Genomic DNA, 24,608 nt, shown 5'->3' with positions numbered 1-24,608 from the left:
TACGCAATCCCCAAAGCAAAGCAAGAAGCACTAGCTTGAAGTACCCCAAAGGGCGCCATGACAACAGTTGCAACAAGAGTCTATCCAAACATCTTGTCCAAAACACGGTTGAAAGCATTAGTCTCAGGCTTCTCCACAAAAGTACGATGGTACTCCTCGATCTCCGCGAGATCAGTCACAAGATCCGCCTCAGACGGTGAAACCCACTTCGTCCTCTTGAGAACTTTCCAGAAAATGAAGAGAACGGGGAAGGCAAAGACCCTGTATTTCATGTCAGTATTGTATCATGGTAGGAACAGAAGGGGGTGATGGGGTAGAGACTTACATCAGGTATGAGAACAGAAAATCAGCGACAGCCCACTTGCCGTTCAGGAACACAGTGTAGCCACCGACAAACGTCATGATGAAGGTGCATACAAGGCCGTACCATGCGGCGTAGGGCTGGGCCATACCCTTGTATGGCAGCGTGTCTCGATCGAGACCCTGTGCCTGGCACGCCTTGTGAAACTTCAAAAAGGTGAAGCACATGACGCTGAAGTTGATCAACTGCGATGCAGTCACCAAGCTAACGAACCAGTTCAGCACGACAGCGGAGTTCTCGCTGAGCTGGAGGAAGGACAGCAGGGCAATCAAGAGGACGAAGAAGACGCAGTAGAAAGGTACACCTTGCTTCGTGCACTTGGTGAGGAACTTGGGCGCTTTTCCTTCTAGAGCGAGACCGAAGAGCGAACGGGACGCGCAGTAGACGTAGGAGTTTCCGGCGGAGAAAGCGGAGGCGAGGACACCAGCGTTGACAACGTGAGGCAGACCTTCGATACGGAGTCGGTTCATGGCGATGACGTAGGGTGAAGCTGCTGCACCTGGCTTGCCGTCTCGGAAAGCGGCGATCAGCTCTGGATCGTTGTAGGGCACGTTGATACCGACAGCCAGCGAGCCGAGCACGAAGAATGTGGTCAGACGGTAGAAAACGGCGTTGTAGGCACGGGGCATGACTTTGCGCGGGTTCTCAGTCTCTCCTGCTGCCATGGAAACGTAATCTGGTCCGGCAATCGTAAAGGAAGCCTGGATCAGGCACTGTAGGAAGCCCAGGAAGCGACCGAGCTGACCTGGTTCATAGAGTTCTGTGAAACTACCAGGGTTCTTCCAGTAGCGGAAACCGTACCGATCTTTCTCCGGGTTGCCGCCCAACATGGAGATGAAGGTGAAGATGAGCAGGCCGATGATGAGGAGGACTTTGCCGATGGCGGCCCAGAACTCGGTTTCGCCGTACCATTTGACGGCCATCATGTTGATTACGCTGCGCTGAGGTTAGCACTTGATCTGGATATATCCATTTGAAGAATCCAAGGCGAAGGTTAAGCACACAGCTGCATGGCAGCTCCAACGTAGACGCCAAAGTACCAAACGCATGAGTTGCCAGCACCAGGATGTGGGGTATTAACGTACGCATAGAGCACGAGAACGATCGCGATGATGGCGCCTGTGGGCACGACATCACTCCAAAAGCCGATGATGACATTGCAAGCCACAATCTCAAAGGGCACAAGAGCAGCTTCGAACACGAAGAAGTTCCAGCCAGCCGCGAAACCGAAAGCATCATCAACAAACCTTCCGGCAAATCGGATAAACGGCGAGGATATAGGGAGGAATGTGACCATCTCAGCGATACCTGGGTAATTGCATTAGCTGGTGCTCGGCATTTTTTGCGCGAGCGATGGAGAAAGGTGCTTTGGGGTATCGGATAAAGCGCATGGGCATTGTCGCGATGGGAAGAAGTTGTCGCTTTGGAAAATAAGGGATGGAGAGTCTCACTGAGCGTCACAGCCAGAATGACAGTACACCTTGAAATGTTAGCGTTAGCTCATCGCCGTGGATGGCGAGGGAAATATTGCATACCATAACGAGAATGCAATGAACAAACTTCCAGGTCCTCCGTTCATCAAACCTCGGCCAATCTGCACGTACAAGGCAGTACCAATAGTTCCTCCAATACCGATAAGCTGGATGTGTCTGCTCTTGAGCGTTCGGTGCGTCTGATCGGTGACTGCCTTCACAGATCCGACAATACTGGGATGACGGGGGCCGACATCGTAATGATTCTTTTCCTCGTCGGTAGCAACATAGCCCGTGTTCTTTACCTCGTAGGGTCCGCCAGCACCAAAGTCTTGGCCGTAAGAGGCCATTGTATTCGAATGTCGAAAACCTCAAGGCTGGGCTTCAGTGTATGGATTTGAGAAGCAGGGCAAAGTACTGTACTACGAAAGCCATGTACCAATAGCCGGTTGAGTTGTCTTATAGATAGCAGGCAAGGCTGAGGGTCGTCGTGCAAGATAGCAGAAAAGTTGGGGAGTAACCTGTTAAATAACCCTCTCAGCTGCCCTAGCGAGCGCGAGTGGGAACCCTGCATGAGCTTCCTCGTGGTGAACGCTGTAGATCGCGCTAGGCAGACTGGGCATTCACAATATCCCGCTTCTCCAAAATTCGGGCCTAACGTTACCTAGTGGAGGGCGAATTACTGATGGGCCATTTTGGCGTTTGCCATGGCGGGGCTGCAGTAGGCGTATCTCACGTCCTCGGTCCTTCACTGGCCAAACGGCTGCTCACCCAGAAGGATATCGAGGGTCGGTGAACCCTTGTCTCGTACGCCGCGTGTTGGGTAAAATCCCGATAACGTCGTTTGTGGGTGCAGGGATTGAGATACCCGGCATCGCTAGACCAGCTGTCTTTGAGCCCCCAAGCGGGGCCCTGAGTACATCGTGCAGCGGTGTCACAACATACGGTACCCTCAAGAACGTTACTTCTTCTGTCGTGCATTTGAGGCCTCTTTCGCGTGTCCAGCTTGCGCAACAGCTGTTATCGGGCCATACCTATCGTCTTCCCTGTCGGCCTCTCCGAATCCTTCCATCCAGTTTGTGGAACGAAAACCCCTCCATCTCTTGAGCGTATCTTGGCCTGCGCTTTTACTCCAATGACCGAGTCCGCGTCATTTTCTGAACGGCTGAAGCTATCTTGGCATTCCTGGGCTGGCGGGTTGGCTCCAGGCTTGCTTCGAGGCTTTGCGTTGTCTCCGTTGCCTGCAAGAGGCTTGTTCATACCTCGGAGACAGCCACTAGCTCGGACCCAGCCACCTCGTAGTCCTCAAACTGACAGCCGCCCGCTGTGCCGAAAGGAACTAGAAGCTGCTTGCCGTGAGTCGAGACTCTGACTCGGTAGATACGTAAAATCGTGTGTCGCTTTCTCTCCCCGCGGGGACGAAGATGCATCGCTCGACTGTTGTTACCATGTGATGCTACAACGCCACGAGAAGGCGTGATGGCTGTCAAGCTATCAGTCCTGCGTCGCTTGAGCCAGCCTCTTTCTGCATCCAAGCAATAAGCGATACACCTTCGTCAGATAAGCCTCAGCTTACCGGTGGATGCAGAGAGACGCGTTACCAACTGTCGCTGACACTTGGCGATGTTCCTTGCTCATGCTTCGCCTCTCTGAACGATACAAGACGATGGCTTCCACCTGCTCACTTCGCAAACCGATATCTCGATAGCCAGGATAGTTCTTCATGCGGTCAGCAGATGCCAGACGTTGTCTGCCTGGAAGTACACGGCGCGCATACCAGAGACGTCCAGATAGGCCAAGGATGCCTCTGTCATCCTGCATGTTCGAGATGTTGCGTCCAAGGATTCATAAAGCTTGGAGTTACGTATACCGAACAAGCAATCTGGCACATCGAATCTGCCGTCGCCTTCCTTCTGTGTCGATATTCCGCGTTCTCGGCCTATGGATCGTCGGGCGACCAGCCGCTTTTCTCATGCGAGGAAGGCGCGACATTGCGATGCCGGGTACCGTTACGACAACATTCCAGTATGATGTGAGCAGACTCTTCGAAAATAGGAAAGAGAGCTTAGACGAGAATTTACAGCAGCAACAAGGGCGGCGGCTCTCTTAACAGCTACAGGTGCCGACCTGGGATCATGAGGCTGTCGCGCTGTCATTGGTCAATCTGAGAGCATGCCCAGGTGTGGTTTATCCCGAGGTCACCAAACACCCTGGAGCCTACGTTGACGTTAGGTCATCGATTTTGAATTACTCATAATGTAGTCATTGGACACTAAGTATACACGTTAAAGGTACAGTGTCTGATAAAACCAACCCTCCCCAATAGCGCCTTCGCTGAACTTTTGCATGTGTGATGGTCGATAGCAATACAGTCGCTAGAGAGAATCCTGGCCAAGAGGCTTACGCTTGACAGAGGGACTGGACGCAATCTTTGGCAGGTCCGCAGTGACATCCTTCATCGTCATGAAATCCTCATCCCCTTGACGGCCCAGTTCCCGGTTCAGCTTCTCTACGGTCGTGACTTCGCCCAACCAACGCTCCCCAGTTTTGTGATCGAAGTGCACTGGCTGGACCAGGCCACGGTAGCGCGACATATCGTCTAGGGTTGGTGGGTAAATGATGGTTGTCTCCCTGCGTTCAAAGCCGTCCTCAGTCATATATGGCTTCCCCTCGATGATCTGCGGTTCTGTGCGCCATTCGAATGGAGTTGCCGGAAGGTTCGGCTCCTTCTGAACGATATCCCACCATCTGTTCTTGCCAGTGCGGTTCGGCAATTCGTCTGCGGATATTTCGATCAAGCCCTCGCCATCAGGGTTGGGAATGAAATGACGGGGTGGAAGAACCTCGGTCTGGAGAACGGGCTGCAGTCGATGATAGTATGTGTAGTTGTGGATCTCGCGATGGATCTGCTGCTGGATAACCTCGTGTTCGTGTGGTTTGATGATCTCGTGTGTAACGGCTGTCAATTTGTTAGTCATGTCGTGACTTTGGGAGGATCAAAGCTTACCAGGGGCGACTGTAGTGTCTCGATCCGTGTCTACAGTGTTATTGAGGTTCACAACACCCGCAAGCATCGCTTGCTGTTTCTCTTTCCAATCATGCGCGCCATCCGTGCCCTGATAGTCCTTCGTGATCGCGAGACCCGGGAGAGGTTTCACGGCCAGCGCATCATTGTTGGTAAGTCCTGGTACAGGCTGGCCACTCTTGCTCAATCCATGTTTGTCGGAGGAAGAGCGCTGCTCGCGCGATCGAACGTCATCATCCAAGCCGCCGTTGTTGATATCGTGACTACCCACTGCATACTTGTCGGCGGGAGCTTCGGTTGGCACTGCGCGTATGGTGCGGCCTGGACCGTCTACGTCGATTGATCGTCTGACTTCGCCATGGGGATGGTGTAATGTGTCTGATGTTATGTTAGCACTGAGTCGCCAATATTGTAATTGCGCTCTCAAACATACTGGGTAGGGCCGGAAGAGCCTTTGATCGCTCGCCATCTGTCGATGGCCTATAGCGCAGATGCCTATCTGGAACGCTGGGCTCGACATTTGAATGCTCTTCGGAAACAAGCGCAGGAAGGTACGATCTGTAATCGTTCGCCATAGAGCCATTGGATCCATTGGAGCCCGTGCTAGGAGTTGCTACTGCATGGCTCGCTCGGCCATCGTGATAGGCAGAGTCGCGTGGTTGACCTCGAGTCTCCGGGTGAGAGACATCATTGGGGGCCGTGGGCTTTTGCTGCCGACTGCTAAGAGGTGATGCTGGGTGCTGCTCAGTGCGCGGGCTAGTCTGATCAGGATGCTCGTACGACGCTCGAGGGGACTGAGTGGGCGTCGACTTCTTCCTCCGGTGGAGAACGGACTTGAGCTTCTCTTCGATCTTTTCCATCGTGTCGATGGGTTTGTGAGCAGAAATGGACAAGTGGATGTGGGAGCTATGTGAGATGCCGATCTATTGTCTGTTTTCACGAGGCACGGTACTCATTGTTAGGGTGGATGACCTCACAGCACTTGCGCACAGTTGTCCATTGAAACCTTCCGGCAGGAGCAAGCCGAAGTCTGGAGAGTGTGCATGTCAGCTAGCTAGGGTGTATATTTGGAGCTTCCAGACATTCTGTCGCAACGGTTTGCGAAAAAGTATAGCTTCAGTGATGCCGTGTCACGACGGATGGAGCTGGTGGCTTGAGTAGCACAGGCCGCAGTCGTGTTCCCGCATGTTGGCGGCCTGCCCGGAGCGGTCCAGACTTGTCCCTACGTGAAGCTTTCTCATCTCGATTGAGACTGCTCGAGCTGCCCGCACAGCTTGTCGCATTTGGCCCACGGCAACGGCATGCGTGGCGACTCAGCATGACGTAGCCAGCGGTACTTGAGTTTGGCGGTGTCTGGCTAATGAGTCGGGGTACCGGTGGTACGAAATCACACAAAAGCAAACAGCATCCATTGCCACTTTGGTATGTCACAGCGGAGATCCAGGCGGCATGACGACAGGGAGGGGGAGTCTGGTCGCGGGCGGCTCCACTGATGATCAGCTTAGCGTACCAAACGACGGGCGATCGTGTTAGCCTGCACCTAGATGCAGCCAGGCCTTCGGTATACCCGAGACACACGCAGATGCAGGCGGGCTGTGAGAGGGGTCAATGGAATTTGCAATGAAGAAATCAACTTTTGAGATTTCCTACGAGGTGTTGTGAAGTTCCACCGGGAAGCAGCACGGGCCTGCTGTCACCGAATGGCAGGAGCACGACCCTAGCGCCGATCTCTTTGACACCAACTGGAGATGCCGGGCTCTTCCTCCCCGAATTGTCATAGCACTTGTACCCTTTGAGCACCTCATCCAGAGAGTGTTGCGACACTTTGAATCCTTCGTGAAGCCCAATTCCTGTTTGGACACGCAGCATGACTACATCATAGCGGCTAGGCTGCGGTAGGCGTGGAACGACACCACTGGGTGCATCATAGTGGCCATCTCCATTGTCAAGCGTACCAACGCCGTCTTAAGCGCTATCCATGTAGTCTAGCACCAGTGAACTAAGGGCCCTGACGCATATCACGTCGCTGTGGCGCCCTGTGGGCCAACCAATCGAGGCTGCTGGGGGCATCGATCGAGGCCCGTATAGCCTCAACCCACTGTTGCTGCCCCATGATGATGGCTCTTACCCTTGGGAACAAGGAATTCGGCCTGCGACTGCCGACTTTACCTGGAACTGAACCCCCCATTACGTCGTCGTGCATCTGTCCCACCAGCGCCCTCATTGTATAAGAAGGCACTGCAGCGCCTTGGGAGCATCATCATCACACCACACACAACAACTCTTCCACACTCACCAATAACCAATCCACTACCACCAAACCACCCCAATCACCAACAACAACCACACAACTATCAAAATGGACAAGGCGAAGGCAGCTATCACCGACTTCATGGGCCGCTCCGGTCACCATGACACCACTGTCCACGAGGCAGTTGCTCCCGCTGTCCAGCACGAGGTCATCAAGCCTCACGTACACGAGGAGGTCAACACCGCCATTGACAAGGAGGTCCACCAGGACCACTACCACCGCACTGTCCAGCCCGTCCAGGACCGCGAGGTTCTGCCAGAGCAGCACTCTGCTAAGCTCGGAGCTGTTCAGCACCGCGAGTTCGACCACCGCGATGCCGATGCCACTAAGAGGGCTCTAGTCGACGACCAGGCTCGCTTCGCTGACGAGCGCCGCGTCGAGGACACCACCCACAGCCAGAGCGTTGCCCCCACCGTCGGCGGAGAGCACGTCCACCACGTAAGTTTCCAAACAAACAACAACCCCCACCAAGACTGACGTCATCTAGCACATCCATGAGACCATCCAGCCCGTTGTTCAGAAGGAGACCATCCAGCCCAACGTCGTCCACACCACCGTCCCCATCCATGAGGTTCACCATAACAAGGCTACCCACCATGAGACTACTGCTCTCCCAGCCATGACCATGGAGCAGTTCAAGGCCAAGGGCGGAGCTCTTACTGGCCGTGAGGAGCGCTACGACGAGTTCGAGGGCGTCCCCAAGAACATCGGCGGCGCCGGTGGCATTGGATCCGCCGCTGGTCTTACCCACAAGACTGGTGGCACCCACAGCCACGAGCACGCCAGCCACGGTGACTACAACGCTGCCCCCAACCACCACTCCGGTACCAGCAACCCCCTCGACCGCAACAACGACGGCAAGGTCTCCGCCAAGGACCTGACTGGTAGCCACTCCAACACCGCCCACACTGACCGCGGCATGGCTGGCCAGGGCAACCTGACCGGCTCCTCTACCCAGGGAGGTGTTGTCGGCCACGGTGCTGACCGCAACCACGACGGCAAGGTCGACAGTCACGACCTCCACGACCCCGCTCGCAGCCGTAAGTCTAGCACTCTAACACAATTCCACGACCTCATGCTAACGTTTCGCAGACAACGAGGGCGCTACAGGTACGAAAGACCCCAGTGGACATGTTGTCGGCGGTACCGATCAGGGCAATATGGAGCATCGTCCCAACGAGGATGGTAGCTTGCCTAAGGCCCTGACCGAAGACAAGTCCAGAGCCGTTCCCCACTCCCAAGCCTCCGAAGAGGAAGCGAAGAAACTCCTTGAAGAACATCAAACCAACACTAAATAGGTCACAAGAAGCCTTCTCTCATGGACAAGCTCAACCCCAGTAAGTTTTGCCAGTACTCCTCTCTTCGACCTTTCATCTGACCATTTCCCACAGAGGTTGATGCCGATGGTGACGGCAAGGCCGGCTTCATGAAATAGATGCATTCTGCTGCACTCTGCACCACGCGCGATCATCATGACTGCATGCGAGATACCAAGGACTATTTCCTATGACATTGTATAATTAGCCTAGTAATGAATTAATCACTACACCCTCCACACACGTCTCACTTATTCATGATACCTGAATCTTCAATGGGAATGAATTTTTACTGGAGTGTTGATTGTGGTGGTGACACCAGACACACTTAGATACATGGATGGCCTTCCTTTCTTCGACCCAATCTACTCGTGAGGCATGTGCAAAACACATTCCACTGGCTATGATGTTGTGACTTGTATGTCACTACATCAGAACACCCTTTCACCTATTGGTTGCCACTGATCAATCGACTTGTCGGTAGGTACTATCACCACCCTGCCGCCAGTCCAACCTCCGAGGTCTCCTGTCCCGTCAAGATTAACACCAAGCAAATCCACTGATGCCAGACCTGTGTCGTCGATTTGAGGAATGTCGTGACTACAATAATTAATCCTGGTGCATACGTAGATGCCAGCAGCTGTACTTACTACATCAAGCTCAGATGTGGATTGTACTCGTCCTCAGCCCAAGCTTTCGCCTTGCTTTCCTCTTCAAACCCATCGACTTGCTTCCGAGACTGCTTTGCTAGTTGCTTGATCCCATCAAGCTTCTCGCACTTGATGTACAGTTTCCGAAAGAAGACGTCTTCGCTGCCCAGACGTTCGAACTTTACAATCACATCCTTGATAGGCGGCAGATCGAGTGAGTCGAGCCAGGCCTGAGGATCTGGCTCATGCTTGGATGCTGTTATCTCCGAACTCAGAGTGATATGGGGAATGAAGCGGTGAGGCGAGCCGAACTGCTTCGATGTTTTGTCGATGAGACAGGGTAGGACTGTGCTCAAAGTGTGGTTTGCTGGCGGAAGCAGCCACAGAGATGAGCCGGGCATATTGGAAACGTTTTGGATAAGTGCAGAGAAGATGCAATGTCAAGTCAAGCTTTCATGCCCCGAGGTCCTCATTAAGAACCCCGCATTGGTATTGCCCCGATGAATTGCCCCGATGCCTCTAACGCCACGTGGCTAGTGTCGCGGGTAGCTTCAGCCACACCTTGGCACCCTGACGTCTCCAGCTGACTTGCATGTGAAAGCGCGCATCAGGTCCGACAAGTGTTCCCACTTGCTCGATAGCACCACCTCTCCGCCGACGCGACGAATGAACATGCGACTTCTGCCACCGCGGCGCTGTCAGCCGATCACTATCCCAAATAGCTCAACGCCATGAACGAAGCCCTCAGCGTCGTGTCGGGCGCGTTTTGGAGCCTCCTGCTGTGCTTCTTTGACGTGGCTTTCTTTTGGCAACGAGTGCGTCAGCTTCCCTCTGCTGTTTCAAAGACCGTTCTGGGTCAATTGATGTGTCTTCGGATGTAATGCTGATATGTTGAAGAAATTATACGCGTGGTGGGTGCAGAAGAGCCAGCGGGATCTGCTGCTCGAAGCTGTGAGCGATGCGCGCCTGTTCGAGGAGTGGGAGGCTGCTGCGTATAAGCTGGATGAGGTGCTCGACTACGACATGTGGTAAGCAGTCCTTTCGTCCTATCCTGAATAGGCCCATCTCAATGGACAGTTGCTAACAGACTCACAGGCGACAGACTGCCATAAGCAAGGACTACGACCATCGCCTCATCCATCAGCGCCTCTCCGCCATTTACGAAGCTCAGGAGGATAACGACATTCTCGGCCTCATAAACCTCCTTCGCAGCGGTCTCGTCCGCAACCTCGGCAATATAACCGCGTCGAACCTGTATAATCGCGCATACGCGGGCACGAAGCTGCTGATCGAAGACTATGTCACCCAAGTCGCATACGCCATCGAGAACCTCACCCAATACCCTACATCGAGAAACTCGGATAATGGCTTAACAAACCAGGCGAAGCTGGATGTTCTCCATGACACAAGGCAGGCGTTCGGCAGATCTGTCTTGGTGCTGCAGGGCGGACAGGTCTTTGGCATGTGTCATCTTGGTGTTGTGAAGGCGCTCCATTTACGTGGATTGCTACCACGAATCATAGCCGGGACTGCCACAGGTGCTCTGATAGCCGCGCTGGTGGGCGTGCATACCGAAGACGAGCTATTGGAGTTCCTGACAGGCAACACCATCGACTTGACAGCCTTCACCAATCGTCCTTATAGGAAAGGCGCTGGGGGGACTGCATGGATAGGGACGCTCATACGTCGTGCTAAAAGATGGTGGAAAGAAGGGCATTTCTTGGATGTCGGTGTCCTGGAAGATGTCCTGAGGGCGAACGTGGGTGATCTGACGTTCGAAGAAGCATACGCCAGAACAAAGAGGGTGCTGAATATCACCGTCACAACTACTAGTGGTGGAGGCATACCGAACCTTCTGAACTACCTTACTGCTCCCAATGTTGTACGCAGTCCGCTCCTTCTCCATCTCGAAGCAGCTGCTAACATTCCCAGCTCATCTGGTCTGCAGCACTTGCCTCCAACGCCACGGCCTCCTCGACTCTGTACCATTCCGTAACAATGATGTGCAAAGACGAGGAAGGCAACATCGTGCCTTGGTCTCCAGCTTCGAAAACCACCTTCCGCCCTTACACACACGCTTCGTACCGAGACCGCGAATCCCCGCTCCATCGCATCGGCGAACTCTTCAACGTAAACCACTTCATCGTCTCGCAAGCCCGACCATACCTCGCACCTTTCCTACGCTCAGACTCACACCATCCAAATCCCAAACAAGACGGACGCTGGCGCCTCAGCATGCCTATACTGCGTCTCGTAGTCCTAGAGATACAGCACAGATTACAACAAATGGATGAACTGGGTCTACTCCCCCCTTCCATCCGTCGTTTCCTCCTAGACGAAAACATCCCAGGCCCAAGTCTCACGCTGGTACCTGAACTCACACCTAGCGACTTCTTCAAGCTGCTCGAGAACCCTACCAAAGAGGCGATCGACTACTGGATACTGAAGGGAGAAAGGAGTGTATGGCCAGCAGTGACGGCACTCAAGATTAGATGTGCGATTGAAGTTGAATTGGATAGAGGATACCAGCTTGTTAGGAGGAGGAAGCCTTTTGATCCTGTTTTACCTGCAGGTACTGGGGGCTTGAAGAAGAGTGGGAGTAGAGGGGAGGTGCAGACTGGACATGGTTTTGGGGATGAGAATAGAGAGAGGGAGAGGAGGCATAGAGCGAGGGCTGCGAGTTTTGGCGGGAATGGATTTTGAAGGGCATGTAGTTGGATCTAAAATTTTGCCGTGTAGCCGGCTACTGTATGCAAGATTTATTCTGGAAGCACTTTGGAATCGATGTACGCCCCACGGGCACAATCGGAGCATGTCTCGCGCGCTATACTTTGGCAGGAACTGCTGTTACCTACATGAGGCATCTTACCCACTCTCAGCCTTACCCGCTCCACCTGCAGCGTCGGTCAAGCTTCGCACGTCATCTACGCTAAAAGAATTCGATGTTTGCTGAGGACCCAAATATCGTGTTGAGGATACCAATCAGCCATCCGCCCGTCAATTGACACTTTAAAAACATCTTAAATCTGCAGCAAACTTCCACTTCCCTTATTCAACCTCTTCATACCCCCCATCAAAACCAAAATCTCAAGTCTCGACATACAAAATGGCAACGTGAGCCCCACCATGACTACCCCGCCAACTGCGCGCAACTCTGAACACACAAACTAATTCTTGGACAGCAACATTACATGGCACCCGTCTCTCTCGCGCGACGAGCGCAACAAGTTCCGCAAGCAAAAGGGCTTCACCATCTGGTTCACCGGTCTTTCCGCATCTGGCAAGTCGACAATTGCGACGGCGCTTGAGCAGCATCTGCTGCACCTGGGATTCGCGGCATACCGTCTCGATGGCGACAATGTACGATTTGGGTTGAACAAGGACCTTGGATTCACAGAGAAGGACCGAAATGAGAACATTCGCCGGATCGCTGAGGTACGTGGATATGCGCGATCTATCACTCGAAGAAGTACAGCAGCTAACATTGTTTCTCTTCCAGGTAGCAAAGCTCTTCGCCGACTCCTCCACAATCGCCATCACCTCCTTCATCTCCCCCTACAAAGCCGACCGCAAGCAAGCGCGCGACCTCCACGCCGTGACCACCGGCGAAGACTCCCCACTCGCTTTCGTCGAGGTCTTCGTCGACCTGCCTCTCGAAGTCGCCGAGGCGCGCGACCCCAAGGGCCTGTACAAGAAGGCGAGGGAGGGCAAGATCCCAGAGTTCACCGGCATCAGCGCGCCGTATGAGGCGCCTGAAAACGCCGAGATCCACATCAGGAGTGACCAGAAGAGTGTGGAGGATAGCGTGAGGGAGATTGTGGAGTACTTGCAGAGTAAGGGACTGTTGGAGTTGCAAAAGTAGGAGTTTCACATTTAGTGGTCATGAGCCTCTGAAGCGGATAGCGAGGGCCGAAGTTCCGTCGCGGGTTGACTTCAGAGCTGGATAACGAATTGAACCTCACTGACGGACTCTACTCCGGAGTACTGTCGACGCGTCTCCAGACACAGCACACAACAGGAGCATCACATGGCTGACACTCAATGCACAGCGTAGGATCTACTCGTTAAGAAACACTGGACAATGGTTTCTCTCTCCCCAGGTCGATAGCATGAGAAGCTGTGTTTCATGACCCGCTGTACCCGCGCACATCACAATCCCAGATAACTCTATGGTTACTATATGTATATCCACATCTCAAATTCTTACCAGAGACCAGGATGTATACCAAATATCCCGTTCGCTCTAATGACAGCACCGGTCTAGATACCCAATCTTTGGGGCCAGACTAGGGATCATAGAAAGGGATTTCCAATTCTTGATACGGCACAGTTGCAGCTTACATGAACCATGATGCTCACATATTCCATGCATACCATCATGACAAAAACCGTTTGATCCCTGTATCTGCGGCTGACACCCGAGGGGCTGGCTCTGGGGCTGGATAGCGTGCTTCAGATGTTATTGGAACCTGAGACTGAAGACAGTTGTGTTGAGGAGCGTTGAGCGATACCTAAGGTTGTGAGAAATCGACTTCTAGTGTACACCAAGAGGCACCATCACCATGGGCTACATGATCAGTAATTCCCAAATTAGCAACACAGACGATTGCGCAACGAAGCGTGGAAGGGAGCATCAATCTCCGACGCACAACCCCAATCCTTCTTTCTTACCTTTTAGCCCCACCATCCATCCGTCTACAAACGGCTATCGCAGCCATCGAAGCGACAGCAAATCTCGGGGGTATCGTACGTCTTCGACCCACGAGGCAAATAACGCCATAGCAAACTGACTCTCATCACACGGGGCGAGATGTCGGCATCCCGCATCCAACACCGAGTCCTGGAAAACTCAAAAAATCCTACGTACCCTCATCTCCGCCGGCCTCATTGGACCCAGTTGCACCGGTACGCAAACCCGACCTGCGACCTCAGTCATGAAGTTGCAGCGGAGCGCCGCCGCGGCCCTGCAAGCAACAAAGAGCGACCCCACATGAAAACGCTATATGTGAAATCGCGCTAAGATCTGTGAAAAATAAGATGCCGTGTTGCGCCTCGTTCTTTAGCGAGGCATGATCCTCGATCCTAGTCTGCCTAATTCCCTTTCTAAGGTTTTTTGCGTGGGATGACGAGGTGGACGTTCTTGGTTTGGGGGACCCTGTTTTCCCCATATTTTCGCGGAGTTGACACGTCGGATGGGAATGGTTTGGCGAGTGTGGTTGAACTTTATTCGTGATTCGAGCTGCCCGCGGAGGTACGGGACCTTGCGGATGTTCGATAGTGTTTTCGAGATGGGGTGATTGGGGCGAGGGCGGTGTCTGTGTCAGTTTGGACTGGGGAACCTGGTGATGAGCGCGTTATCGGGGTCGGTATCGGTAATCAGCTTGGGGATGCACCCGGAGTTGGCATCTCATCTTGGTTATCGTGACGTTGACGTTGATAGTGCCCAGGTGAGGTTGCGACGACTACGATGCCTAGGCAGTGGGGCGACGGGTTGCCGCTGTGAGGGTACTAGCGCGGTGATTGAAAGCGGTCTGGGCGTACACGTGGTTAGTATTCGAGGGCTTGACAGCCGACCAAGCAGACAGTCGAAAGCAGCAAAAGAAAAGCAAGGCTGTCAATGCGACGTGAAACGCTGGTGCACTGTCAACGGCCGTGACGGGTGGCGTATGGCGTCTGCCAGGTGTCTGTTGGGGTTTCGAGTGGTAATTTCAGTGTGTGTTCTATAGGAGCGAAGGCAGCAGAACTATAAGTGCGAATTCTATAATACTATAGTTGCCTATTTCTAGAGATAGAAATTTTGCGTAAGCGCTTAACTTCTTTCTATTACTATAAAATCTCTACTATTATTATTACATTCGCTATAAATTAAACACCTCTTACCTCTCTAGCTTATTCTAGCTATAATAAGTTTAGCAATATAGTTATAGTTAAGAATAATCTTAGCCTATATTACTAACTTATATTAAGTATAATCTTTTAGTTAAGAGCTTAGTATAGCCTATACTAATTAGATATTAAAGTAATTACTATTAAGCTAGTACCTGCGTACGCTATAAGAGATACTATCTTATATTTCTTAAGCAACGTTACTTTATTTGTAAAAGAAAAAATAATAGTGCTTAAGACGCTTTTCTAACATACTATTAAAGCTCTTAACGCTAAAGCTATAACTATTATTATTAGTTAATAACTATAGTTACTAAATATTAATAATAATCTAAGCTACTAAAATTACTAACTACTTAACTTATAAGCTAGAGAAGTAGTAAAATAGATAGAAGAATTTATAGTTAGAATATGTAGAGAAGAATTTAGTAGATTATACTATAGAGACTAGACAAATTAATTAGTATATCCTAATGCCTAATACCTCCGAAATAATACTAGACACCGGGGGACGTATGGCGTCTGCCCGCATTGCCCGCATGGGCGCGTGGTAAAAGCAAACACGACTGGGGTCCAAGGCATGACGACTTCAGGGAAAGCAAGCATATGGGCAGGGTACCGGATGTCTAGACAGGGTACCGTTCCGATTGGGGTAGGAGGGGGTACAAGACCCTGGTCTCTAGTGGCTGGAAAGAGTATTGGATCAATGGAAATGGGTCGATAGTAGTGCTCGAAAAGGGAGACGTTGAATGTGACTGTGATGGCATGGTAGCAAAAGCGCCATCAGCGCTTCGGCACCAAAAGGAAATCCTCCGATGCCTGTCTATATGGCGTCTTTGTATGTGATGCAATGCCTGGATTTCTTTTCAGTATCAACGGCGGAGTAAGCTGCGCTTCTCGGCCCTCATTCTACAACCGTCCGCCGAGATCCTGCTTGAGCACGTCTAGTATCCTCTTACTATCAACTTCCTCGTCACCTCCTCCCCCGCTACTGTCCCCTGGCATGTGCCCCTCACCTTCTTTCAACCGTTTCAAGATCTCCGGATCGAGCTCCTGCATCATCTCATCAAACTCTCTCTGTTGCTCTCCCTCTAGCTTCGCGTATTCTTCCTCCAACATGTAGTCTTCGGGCAGCTTCTCCATCTCAGCAGGGAATACGTGGATAGTCGGAAACTCGAGTATAGTACGGCCGTGCAGGCTTTCACCCAGCGATTGCGAAGGGTCTAGAGGGATGAGGACGTGGCGGTTCGTGCTTGTGCGGGGCTTTAGCAGAAAAACCCTATGTTGCCCGCTGCCCATGGACTGCCCATCAGTGCGAGTATCTCCAGGACGCGTCTCGGCCATGTCTGCTTGTCTTTTGGTGGGTTGTTGTTTTTCTTCTGCAGCAGGGGTTCCTCGTCCGGGGGTGACTCCCTCTGGCCCCGCATTGTTGACCTGAAGCTCAGAATTGACTTCATGCTGCTCGATTGGCTGGTCTTGGTCCGGTGCAGTAGGCGCAACGTCATTTTGAGGTAGGTGTGGAGTGTTTGATTGAGAACTTTTGCTGGCAGGAGCCTCGTTGTTCAGCTTTCTCTTCTTGCTTTTAGCACCACTGCCTTGTTGTACGAAAGGTTGTGCATCTTGGATCGACTGTGTAGAGGATGTCTCGGTGAGCACGCGTCTCTTGGTCTCGTCAAACCATTCGACTGTCCATACTATGTTCCGTGTAGCCTTTCTGGACACAAAGATCAGCAGTGTTACGTGGACGCGTTGATGGTGGGGGGCTTACTTTGTAGCAGACATGTGCGACTTATTCTCTTTTTGTCTGCTCATGCCTCTGGGCGCCCGCATGATCTTGACGCCAGCAGCATGCTCAAGCTTGCTATACTGAACACCCATTCGCTCCCTGTTGGACAGACCATCTTGAGGAGTGCTCTCAGCGGTGGTTCCAGCGACCCTCTCAGCTTTTTCGAGGTTCCGCTCTATGCTAGAAAGAAAATTATAGTCGTGATCAACGCCCTTGGGGGTCACCAGATCAGACTTCTTGATGAACTTTGTTGGGTCGCGCTTCCCTGAGCATTGTGCGTTCTGTTGATGACGCTTGTAGCATGGCAGCGAGCATGTGCGTGCGCCACACCCAGGACATTTGTACTTGGATTTATTGCTATGGCTAATTAAACGTCAGCTTTCTCTCTCATGCATGCCGACGCGGCTTCGTTGCGCTAGCCAGTGTCACAGGAACGCGGCACAACTCTTAGGACGATTGCTAGCGAACATCGAACTTTTGGGATGTAACAAGTGCTACGGAGGGGTAACTAGTCAGACATACCAGATACTGCATAGTTCGTTGAGCAACACTGCGTCTGTCATATCGCCCGAATAGTGGAGACGGCTAACGTGATATCAGATCGCCAACACCTAGCCTGAGATGATCGGATCTCGCGCGACGGCACGAAGGGAAGTCACTTTCGCACGGTAGCGGAATAGCCGTACGCGTGAACAGGTGCAGGGAAGGTCAGGCGGTAGGTGCTGTTGAGCGACGCGACGATGGTGTGGCGTGCAAGGCAATGATGGGTCGTGGTGGAAACTTTCGCCAGTCGCGTTGTGGCTGAAGTCAGATATCGTCGCTTTCCGGTGGGGAACGTCACCAGAATGCAGGAGATTTAGTGATTGTCTTGCAGATCTACTCTCCGAGCAATCTCGCACCGTGGTTTAGATCGCTGCGCGCTGCACGCAAGACTGCTAGCAGCGAGGAAGGTTTATGAGGTTGGACTAGCGCGACCACAAAAACTCTGTTCACAGCTTCGTCCATCTAGTGCAGATCAGTCGCGACGGCTTCCATCTGCTCGGTTTCTGTACCCCTATGCGAAATTCCTGTAAACATGGAAATTTGCGGCTTATCCGTGGCCTTCGACGAACCATGGTCGGAGCAGTGGCACGCCGCCAGCACACTCGCCGGGCTGTGGTCGACTGGGAACCCTTTCCTTAAGACATCGGAGTATTCTCCACGCCAAATTGCATCGAGGTCCACCCACGCGCAGATCAAACAAGTGGTCGACTGCGCCGATTATGCGCTTGCGCTCGTCTACAGCTGTTGAGAGGCAATCGAGTCGTTCTCGCTCTGTCCGGCTGCAACACGTCTTGTCCATGTCAGCTTGACCGAACCTGGGCGAAGGCGCCCGATTTGCCAGGCAGCTTGAGTGCCCGGTGTTTCAGCCTCACCAATTCCAGCTCTCCGCAATTCTCAACGGACAGCTCAGAAGTCTGGTTCTAGAGGGTCCACGACACGCGAGGCTACTATACGTGGCCACCACCTTTACCGGACTGTGGAGCCGATCGAAGAATCTGGTCGACAGCTCGACGGCGCGTCTTGGACCTTCTGCAGAAAGGCCTCGCACTCCCACGCAGGATCAAACGTGCCTGGCGGCGGGCCTAAGAGCGATCTTCATGTACCGCCTCCTGGGCAGCCACCGATAGCCAACAGCCGTCAGGGGTTTGCCTCGCCAATTTCTAAGCACTTCCATTCGCGGTCCGTCCGAGCTGCAAGTGCGGGAACTCTGCTCATGCATGCTGATGCGAGGATGCACGCTGCAGACGTGCTCATCGTGCACAAGGCGTGCGAATGATTCGAATCCAACCCAATGCGGTATTCAGCATAAGGCCAGTCCGTATGGCGCTATTGCCACCAGCGGGGATTCTCTGCTGAGGCCGCTGCGGACTCTCGGTGACCGAGTCGTGGTACCAGAGCTCCGGTTGCTGGACGTGGCTGCAGGAAACGTTACAACAGTGCAAAGAGCGAGGCGACATAACAATGTACTGTGTATAAGCCGTATCTTTGATTGCGGCCCTTGCTGCCGTCGCGCCCGCTCGAGGAAGTTGGGCGAGCCGTTATTCAAGAAAAGTGCCCCTGACAGCGCCGTGCACCGTGCTCCGAGACGGACCCTGCGAATGGGCAGGGATATGCTTCTCATTTCCTCGAACCGAAACTTGTGAAAGCCACCCATGCTAGTCTTCGGGTCGTTCAACCCCCAGCATCCAGTCCGCGCGCTGCGGCAGAGCTCCCCAAAAGCCATGATTCCCCCTTGCTGCTACCCTCCTCTACTGCCCGCAGCAAGGTGACCTCGGAGCTCTCAATTGACGGAGTGCGTATAGTACTCACGGTCCGCTCTCTCTTGTTCTCGCGGGTTGCCTTTCGGATACCTTTCACGCATCGCCTCATGTTCTCACAGTTATAGCTGTCATAATAATTGCTGGATTCATCCGCCTGCCGTTCTCTACACCCATACCGCAACGGCCATCTCGATAGGACCGACATCGAATCCGCCAACATGGCACCTTCTTTAAGTTTGCGACCGCGTACAGGCGCCAGCGAGCGTCCTCCCACGAGAGACAATGCCGACCACAGCCTCATCATCCCGAGCCGGACATCGTCGCTTCATTCGAGGATCACCCAACCGCTTCCATCGACTCTGAACGTCAAGCAGGGCGCGCGGAGCCCCAAGACCCTGACCCATGCCTACATGGTGTGTGGTGTTGGTCGTGAGCCATCACAATGGGTGAAGGCGCCTGCGCCCTCTCAGGGCAAGATTGGCCACATGAAGGGTGCTGTTGGTACCTTCTGGCTTCCTGAGATTCTGGGAAGCAGTCCAAGACTGGAGCAGGATAACGAGATCGCGAGGTCTCTTCATGCTGCCATGCGAGTACGTCTATACAACAATGTCATTGTTGGCGCGCTACTAACCACGCACACAGGCATGTTTCCCCCACGACGTCGAGATCTGCACTGGCAGGAGCCAGCCGCACTGCGTACACCACTCCTTCGTCCTGCAGCAAGATTCCTCACACACTCTTTACGGTATCGCACTGCGCGTCTGGTCTCGCGCTGATGAGAAGCGCGCTGAGACTATTCGCGACCTGCGCAAGCGAATCGAGCCCGACTTCTTCGACAACCCAGACGAGACATACTGGATCCCGTACTGCCTGAGCTTCCTCTCCCGATACCCCTTGTACAACCTACTCGGCGACTACCTGCGCGGCATGTGGATTCACTGGAATAAGGCTACCAACCTTTTCCATGCCGAGGAGGTTTCACGCATCCTCAGCTTCCCAGCTCCTCGCCTCAACGACCTGGTCCGCATCGACATGAAGGATTACGCGCTGTGCTACCAGTTCCCATCCTCGCCTACCGGATTCCAAAACTTCGCCATGTGGCCCCTCTTCACGTGTCTCTCAATTCCCAACATTGTGGGTGTGATAGAGGCTGCTGTATCGCCCACACGACGAATCATCTTCACCAGTCACTACCCCGCGATGCTCACCATCGCAGCCGAGACAGTCCGTTTCTGTGTCAGGGTGTACGAGTGGAGCGGTCTGTATGTACCCGTCGTTCATGCGCGTCACGTCAAGGATCTCGTGCAGGAGCCGGGCCCATACATTCTGGGTGTAACATCAGAGTGCCGATCGCTCTTCACGGCTCCCACAGATGCCCTTGTCGTCGACTTGGACCGGAATTTTGTTCTGACTTCAAGCCCGCCTACCGCTCTTACCGCCGGCCAGAGGACCAAGATGATCCAGCGTCTGACTCAGGCTCTCAACGGTGAGGTTTCACCAACCGGAGTTCCACAGCACCTGCGCTCGGCGTACGGGGGCGGCAAGCTCATCCCCGCGGGTCAAATCATTGTGATGCGTGGTGAGGTTGAGAGCATCCAGGACCCCGACTGGTGGACCCAGGATGCTGTCATGTCGGTCATGGACCACGTGTGTGAGAAATTGGTATGTATCCGGTTGCGCATAGACTCATCGTACCACACGCTAACATCACCGCAGGGCCGCAACACTGGCGTTAAGGCTATCTTCGGTGGCTCCGTCAAGAAGCCGCTGATGACCAAGGTGTCGATGCGCCACCTCAACGAGATCGTTCGCGAGCGCAACCAGTACTCCCGTGACGCACAAGAAGCCTGGACAGACTTCATCAACCTCAAGCAGCGCCTCGACAGCGAGCTTGGCAAGGTTACAAAGCGCAACAACTTCTTGGTCGAGGAGCTTGAGAGTTGGAAGCAACAGTTCCTCAAGTTCCAGGCTTTCGCCGAGCAACTCACCAAGGAGACCCAGGATCTCAAGGTCAAGATCGAGAACCACAAGCGTGAGAACCGTCGTCTTACAAGCCTTATCGACCAACAGAAGGATGATGCCGCAAGGCTTACTGTCCGTCTGTCCGGTACTGAGAAGCAACGTGACGACGCCCTCGAAGCCCTTGTACTACAGCAAGAGATTGCTGAGGAGCTCGAGCGCGAGAGGAAGAAGAACAAGAAGGAGCTTGGTGCTCTGCAACATACCAACGGTGCCATCCAGCGCCAGCGCGACGAGGCGCAACGGGTTGTGCTCCACCTTCGTGCTCTTATCGAGGGTCAGACCCACCACATGGAGCACATCGTCAAGTCCCTTAACCAGGATGACATGTCCAACTATATGGATGCCGGCTTCGAAGACGTGCCTGAGGAGGATGAGGACCAGGAGGAGTTTGAAGACGCGGCGTCGCGCCATCAAACCCCCCGTCACTCGATCAAGGACAAGTCTGAGGTCGGTACCATCCGCGGCGTAGCCGGTGTTGAGAGCCGCCAGGAGTCAAGAGCCAGCACTGCGCAGGGCAAGCACCTCGATGGTGAGGACGTTACACCCGACATGGAGCAGCGTCTATTCAACAACCCCGCACGCAACTCCAAGCGCTTCTCAAATCAATCAATGGTCGACGTCGCCGACCGTGTCCTTCGGGACAAGACCGACGCCATCGCCTACATCATCCGCAACATCTCAGAGCAGTGCGCTGCAGCTGTTGAGGGTCTTCAGCTCGCACAGCGTGCTGACACAGAAGATGGCGACAACCACAGCGACCGCCGCAGCAGCGTTGGTCAGATGTCATCGGCCGGAGGCCGCGCGCAATCGACTATTGGCAGCGAATACGGCGACGAGGACAACATGCTCCGCCCCAACCGGGGTTCAAGCATCCCCCCAACGCCCGATCTAAGCCATCGGTCTAGCACCTCCATGTCCATGGCCAGTGCCAGCACAACACCGGACCGGACGAGCCTACAGCACCGATCGCACGACATCCCCGTCGTACCAACCCGCATCATCGAAGACGATGACGACGTAGACGGTAACAACGATCTCGATGCCCACATGGTTCCCGTGTCCAAGTACGCGCAACCACTGCAGCGCCCCAACACCGCTGTACGCCACAACATGCGATAAGCTAGTCGTCGCTGCGGCTTGCCGCCCTTCTTCCTCTACTTTGTTTTTATCATTAGCGATCGAAACGAGATTAGCATTGATGCCCTTTTCCTTACCATGTTACCTACCCCCGGCGTTGAACGGCTAGGGACCCTATTTTCTTGCTTTGCACTTCGTTACTCTCCTTGAGAACACCCCCTTGTCCGACGACCCCCCTTGTGTACTTTGGGTCATTCCTTATGTTTCAATGAGAAGAGTTGTTGTCGTCGTTGTGGATCATACCCGAACAAAGATGGATGGATGGAAGCAACTCCAGTATGTGGGTATCAGAGCCTAAGAATCGGTAGTGGTGGAAAAGCGCTTTCTGGGAGGATTGTATTCTCCAAGGGAGCTGTCTTTTTCTTCCATTGCGCTAGGCAGATGGGCAGATGGCTCTTGTGTATGTCTGCTTGTAATTTGTTGTTTTGTTAGGATAATACCACTTTCTCCTTATGTTCTGAAATACATATGATCTACCTATATTGCCTCTCCATTTGCCGCTTGGGAACTCGACCCTTCTTCTACTAGCTTTCTACACAGTATGCCTGTCAAAGCAGTCCAGAAGGGCACTCATCCCATCCTACATCGTATAGCCTGTCCACTGAACCTTCACTTGGACGCTGAACACCGCCAGGACTTGCGTCATACTCACGCGACTAACCACATTCGCAGCAATGGTCACCAGACCAAGCTACTCACTACAAGCCCACAGCAGGCTATAAGCGCACGAGTTCGCCGCAGTCTCAATCCAACCCACTACCACAGTCAACTATGGCCGCCATCAACGATCCAACCACCGCCCTAGGCGACAACTTCACAAAGCTCTCTGGACCCGAGAACTTCACAGACTGGTTCCAGTCTTTCAAAGACATCGCGAAGATCCACGGTTACGCTGAATACTTCAAGTACAACGCTGAAGTAGTCGTAAAGCCCACTCCACCCGCCTTCCTCGAACCTCGACAAGCCGCCGATCAAGGAGAGGAGCACTTTGTTCCGCAGGGTTGGGAGTACCACCTCGCCGTTTACAACACTCGTCTTCAAGAATGGAAGGACTATGACGTGGCCTCTCGCTCGGCTTTGGCCCTCCTCCACGCTGCTGTCGAACCATCGGTGTGGAAGGAAGTCAGAGACACCAACTCGCCAGCATCCGCGTTGAAGGCCGTTATCAGCTATGTTAACACCGAGACACCACACAGCGTCCTGAATGCCCGCGCTCGTACAATGATTAACTCTCTTGACCTAGATACGCAAACTGCGGTTCGCCAATTCGTTGTCGACTTCAATGAGCTCTACGGAGACGTCGATTTCGAAAACCTCACTCCAATCTGGGCCATCGAAAAGATCAATGAAATTTTGCCTTATGGATATCGCACGTTTGTCAAAACCTGGAAAGGTAGCATCACTGTCTTCCCTATCACTGGCAGGATGTTCAAATTGTATCGGTCTCTTCTTCTCGGCCATGTTGAAGAGAATGAGCCCCCAAACAAGAAGAAGAAGAAGGTTCGCAAATCCTCTGCATAAGGTAGATCTGTGTGGGAGTTGGTCATTATGTCGATGGAGCTTGAGATCTTGAGTGAAAGCAAGTAACTCTATGAACTTAGCTTAGAGCTCGCATTATACCAACCATGTCTGTAGAGACACTCATCGGGAAGTCCGGCCTCAAGTTCGTTACTTACGCAGTCTAGTCTGTCCTCACATTTCAAAGATGAAACACTTAGACCTTCTCTCTTAGCTATGATAAGATAAGTGTCTTTCGTGCCAATGTTACTGAGAAAACAGTCCCAGCTGCCATCCGTTAGATACAGGACAATAGTGCAAGACTAGCACATCGACGACCCGTAATAAGAGGACCAGAGATGTTAGAAACCAAGCCGACCTGAAATTATAGACTGACTGCATGTCTACATGCCTACATGTAGAAGATATCAGATGATGGGATCAAACACTAATGAACCTACAATGTGCTGAGATTTGACAAGTTATATATACGTGAGCTAATGTAGACGGTAGTGCATCTGTCCAGCTTTCATTCGTATGATGTAGAGCGAAGAAAACGGAAAAGCGAATATAAGAGGGTGTGGCTGTTAGAGAGGCCTATCTTCTTTCCCTTCTTTCCCTTCTTTCTCCCCTCTCAGCCGTCTTCGCATCGATACATCCAATCTAATTAAGCTAGGGCTTAAGTTTGCTAAGCTTTTCAATCAAGCTCTCGTGCTTCCGAACCCCAGGCAAACCAAGCCAAGCACCCTAGATCAATTGGCTTAATCTATAACATTCCTGTCCGTGTCATTCTCGGATTTTCCTACGAATCAGGATAAGCCTCTGCAGATTGAAACACTGAG

General features: G+C 52.9%; 9 protein-coding genes across 9 annotated transcripts; 5 read left to right on the top strand and 4 right to left on the bottom strand.

The window, feature by feature from the left end:
* Positions 1-80: 80 nt before the first annotated feature.
* J4E79_004998 (uncharacterized protein) lies at positions 81-2,183 on the bottom strand (the record flags this gene model as incomplete). Its single annotated transcript, XM_049353878.1, has 5 exons — positions 81-261; positions 326-1,297; positions 1,447-1,669; positions 1,813-1,841; positions 1,897-2,183. 5 exons carry the CDS (start codon positions 2,181-2,183, stop codon positions 81-83), a joined length of 1,692 nt encoding a protein of 563 aa, XP_049211498.1.
* Positions 2,184-4,208: 2,025 nt separating this feature from the next.
* On the bottom strand, positions 4,209-5,718 carry J4E79_004997 (uncharacterized protein; the record flags this gene model as incomplete). The annotated part of the gene is made up of 3 exons (XM_049353877.1): positions 4,209-4,792; positions 4,841-5,236; positions 5,292-5,718. The coding sequence occupies 3 exons, from the start codon at positions 5,716-5,718 to the stop codon at positions 4,209-4,211; spliced, it is 1,407 nt and encodes a 468-aa protein (XP_049211497.1).
* A 1,499-nt stretch (positions 5,719-7,217) lies between these two features.
* J4E79_004996 (uncharacterized protein) lies at positions 7,218-8,467 on the top strand (the record flags this gene model as incomplete). Its single annotated transcript, XM_049353876.1, has 3 exons — positions 7,218-7,607; positions 7,657-8,209; positions 8,262-8,467. 3 exons carry the CDS (start codon positions 7,218-7,220, stop codon positions 8,465-8,467), a joined length of 1,149 nt encoding a protein of 382 aa, XP_049211496.1.
* A 449-nt stretch (positions 8,468-8,916) lies between these two features.
* CPD1 (2',3'-cyclic nucleotide 3'-phosphodiesterase) lies at positions 8,917-9,536 on the bottom strand (the record flags this gene model as incomplete). The annotated part of the gene is made up of 2 exons (XM_049353875.1): positions 8,917-9,085; positions 9,136-9,536. 2 exons carry the CDS (start codon positions 9,534-9,536, stop codon positions 8,917-8,919), a joined length of 570 nt encoding a protein of 189 aa, XP_049211495.1.
* A 487-nt stretch (positions 9,537-10,023) lies between these two features.
* J4E79_004994 (uncharacterized protein) lies at positions 10,024-11,838 on the top strand (the record flags this gene model as incomplete). Its single annotated transcript, XM_049353874.1, has 3 exons — positions 10,024-10,163; positions 10,231-11,017; positions 11,068-11,838. 3 exons carry the CDS (start codon positions 10,024-10,026, stop codon positions 11,836-11,838), a joined length of 1,698 nt encoding a protein of 565 aa, XP_049211494.1.
* Positions 11,839-12,241: 403 nt separating this feature from the next.
* Positions 12,242-12,997, top strand: J4E79_004993 (uncharacterized protein; the record flags this gene model as incomplete). Its single annotated transcript, XM_049353873.1, has 3 exons — positions 12,242-12,249; positions 12,318-12,570; positions 12,635-12,997. The coding sequence occupies 3 exons, from the start codon at positions 12,242-12,244 to the stop codon at positions 12,995-12,997; spliced, it is 624 nt and encodes a 207-aa protein (XP_049211493.1).
* A 2,933-nt stretch (positions 12,998-15,930) lies between these two features.
* Positions 15,931-17,370, bottom strand: J4E79_004992 (uncharacterized protein; the record flags this gene model as incomplete). Its single annotated transcript, XM_049353872.1, has 3 exons — positions 15,931-16,735; positions 16,790-17,164; positions 17,330-17,370. 3 exons carry the CDS (start codon positions 17,368-17,370, stop codon positions 15,931-15,933), a joined length of 1,221 nt encoding a protein of 406 aa, XP_049211492.1.
* Positions 17,371-19,328: 1,958 nt separating this feature from the next.
* Positions 19,329-22,251, top strand: J4E79_004991 (uncharacterized protein; the record flags this gene model as incomplete). The annotated part of the gene is made up of 3 exons (XM_049353871.1): positions 19,329-19,700; positions 19,753-20,772; positions 20,827-22,251. The coding sequence occupies 3 exons, from the start codon at positions 19,329-19,331 to the stop codon at positions 22,249-22,251; spliced, it is 2,817 nt and encodes a 938-aa protein (XP_049211491.1).
* A 789-nt stretch (positions 22,252-23,040) lies between these two features.
* J4E79_004990 (uncharacterized protein) lies at positions 23,041-23,790 on the top strand (the record flags this gene model as incomplete). The annotated part of the gene is made up of 1 exon (XM_049353870.1): positions 23,041-23,790. The coding sequence occupies one exon, from the start codon at positions 23,041-23,043 to the stop codon at positions 23,788-23,790; it is 750 nt and encodes a 249-aa protein (XP_049211490.1).
* Positions 23,791-24,608: the final 818 nt, after the last annotated feature.

The sequence above is a fragment of the Alternaria viburni genome, assembly GCF_023758015.1.
Source record: "Alternaria viburni strain BMP 2772 chromosome Unknown scaffold_9, whole genome shotgun sequence".
In the NCBI taxonomy this organism is placed as follows: Eukaryota; Fungi; Ascomycota; class Dothideomycetes; order Pleosporales; family Pleosporaceae; genus Alternaria; species Alternaria viburni.
Note: the sequence above shows the minus strand (reverse complement) of the source record. Positions and strands in the feature narration are given on the sequence as shown.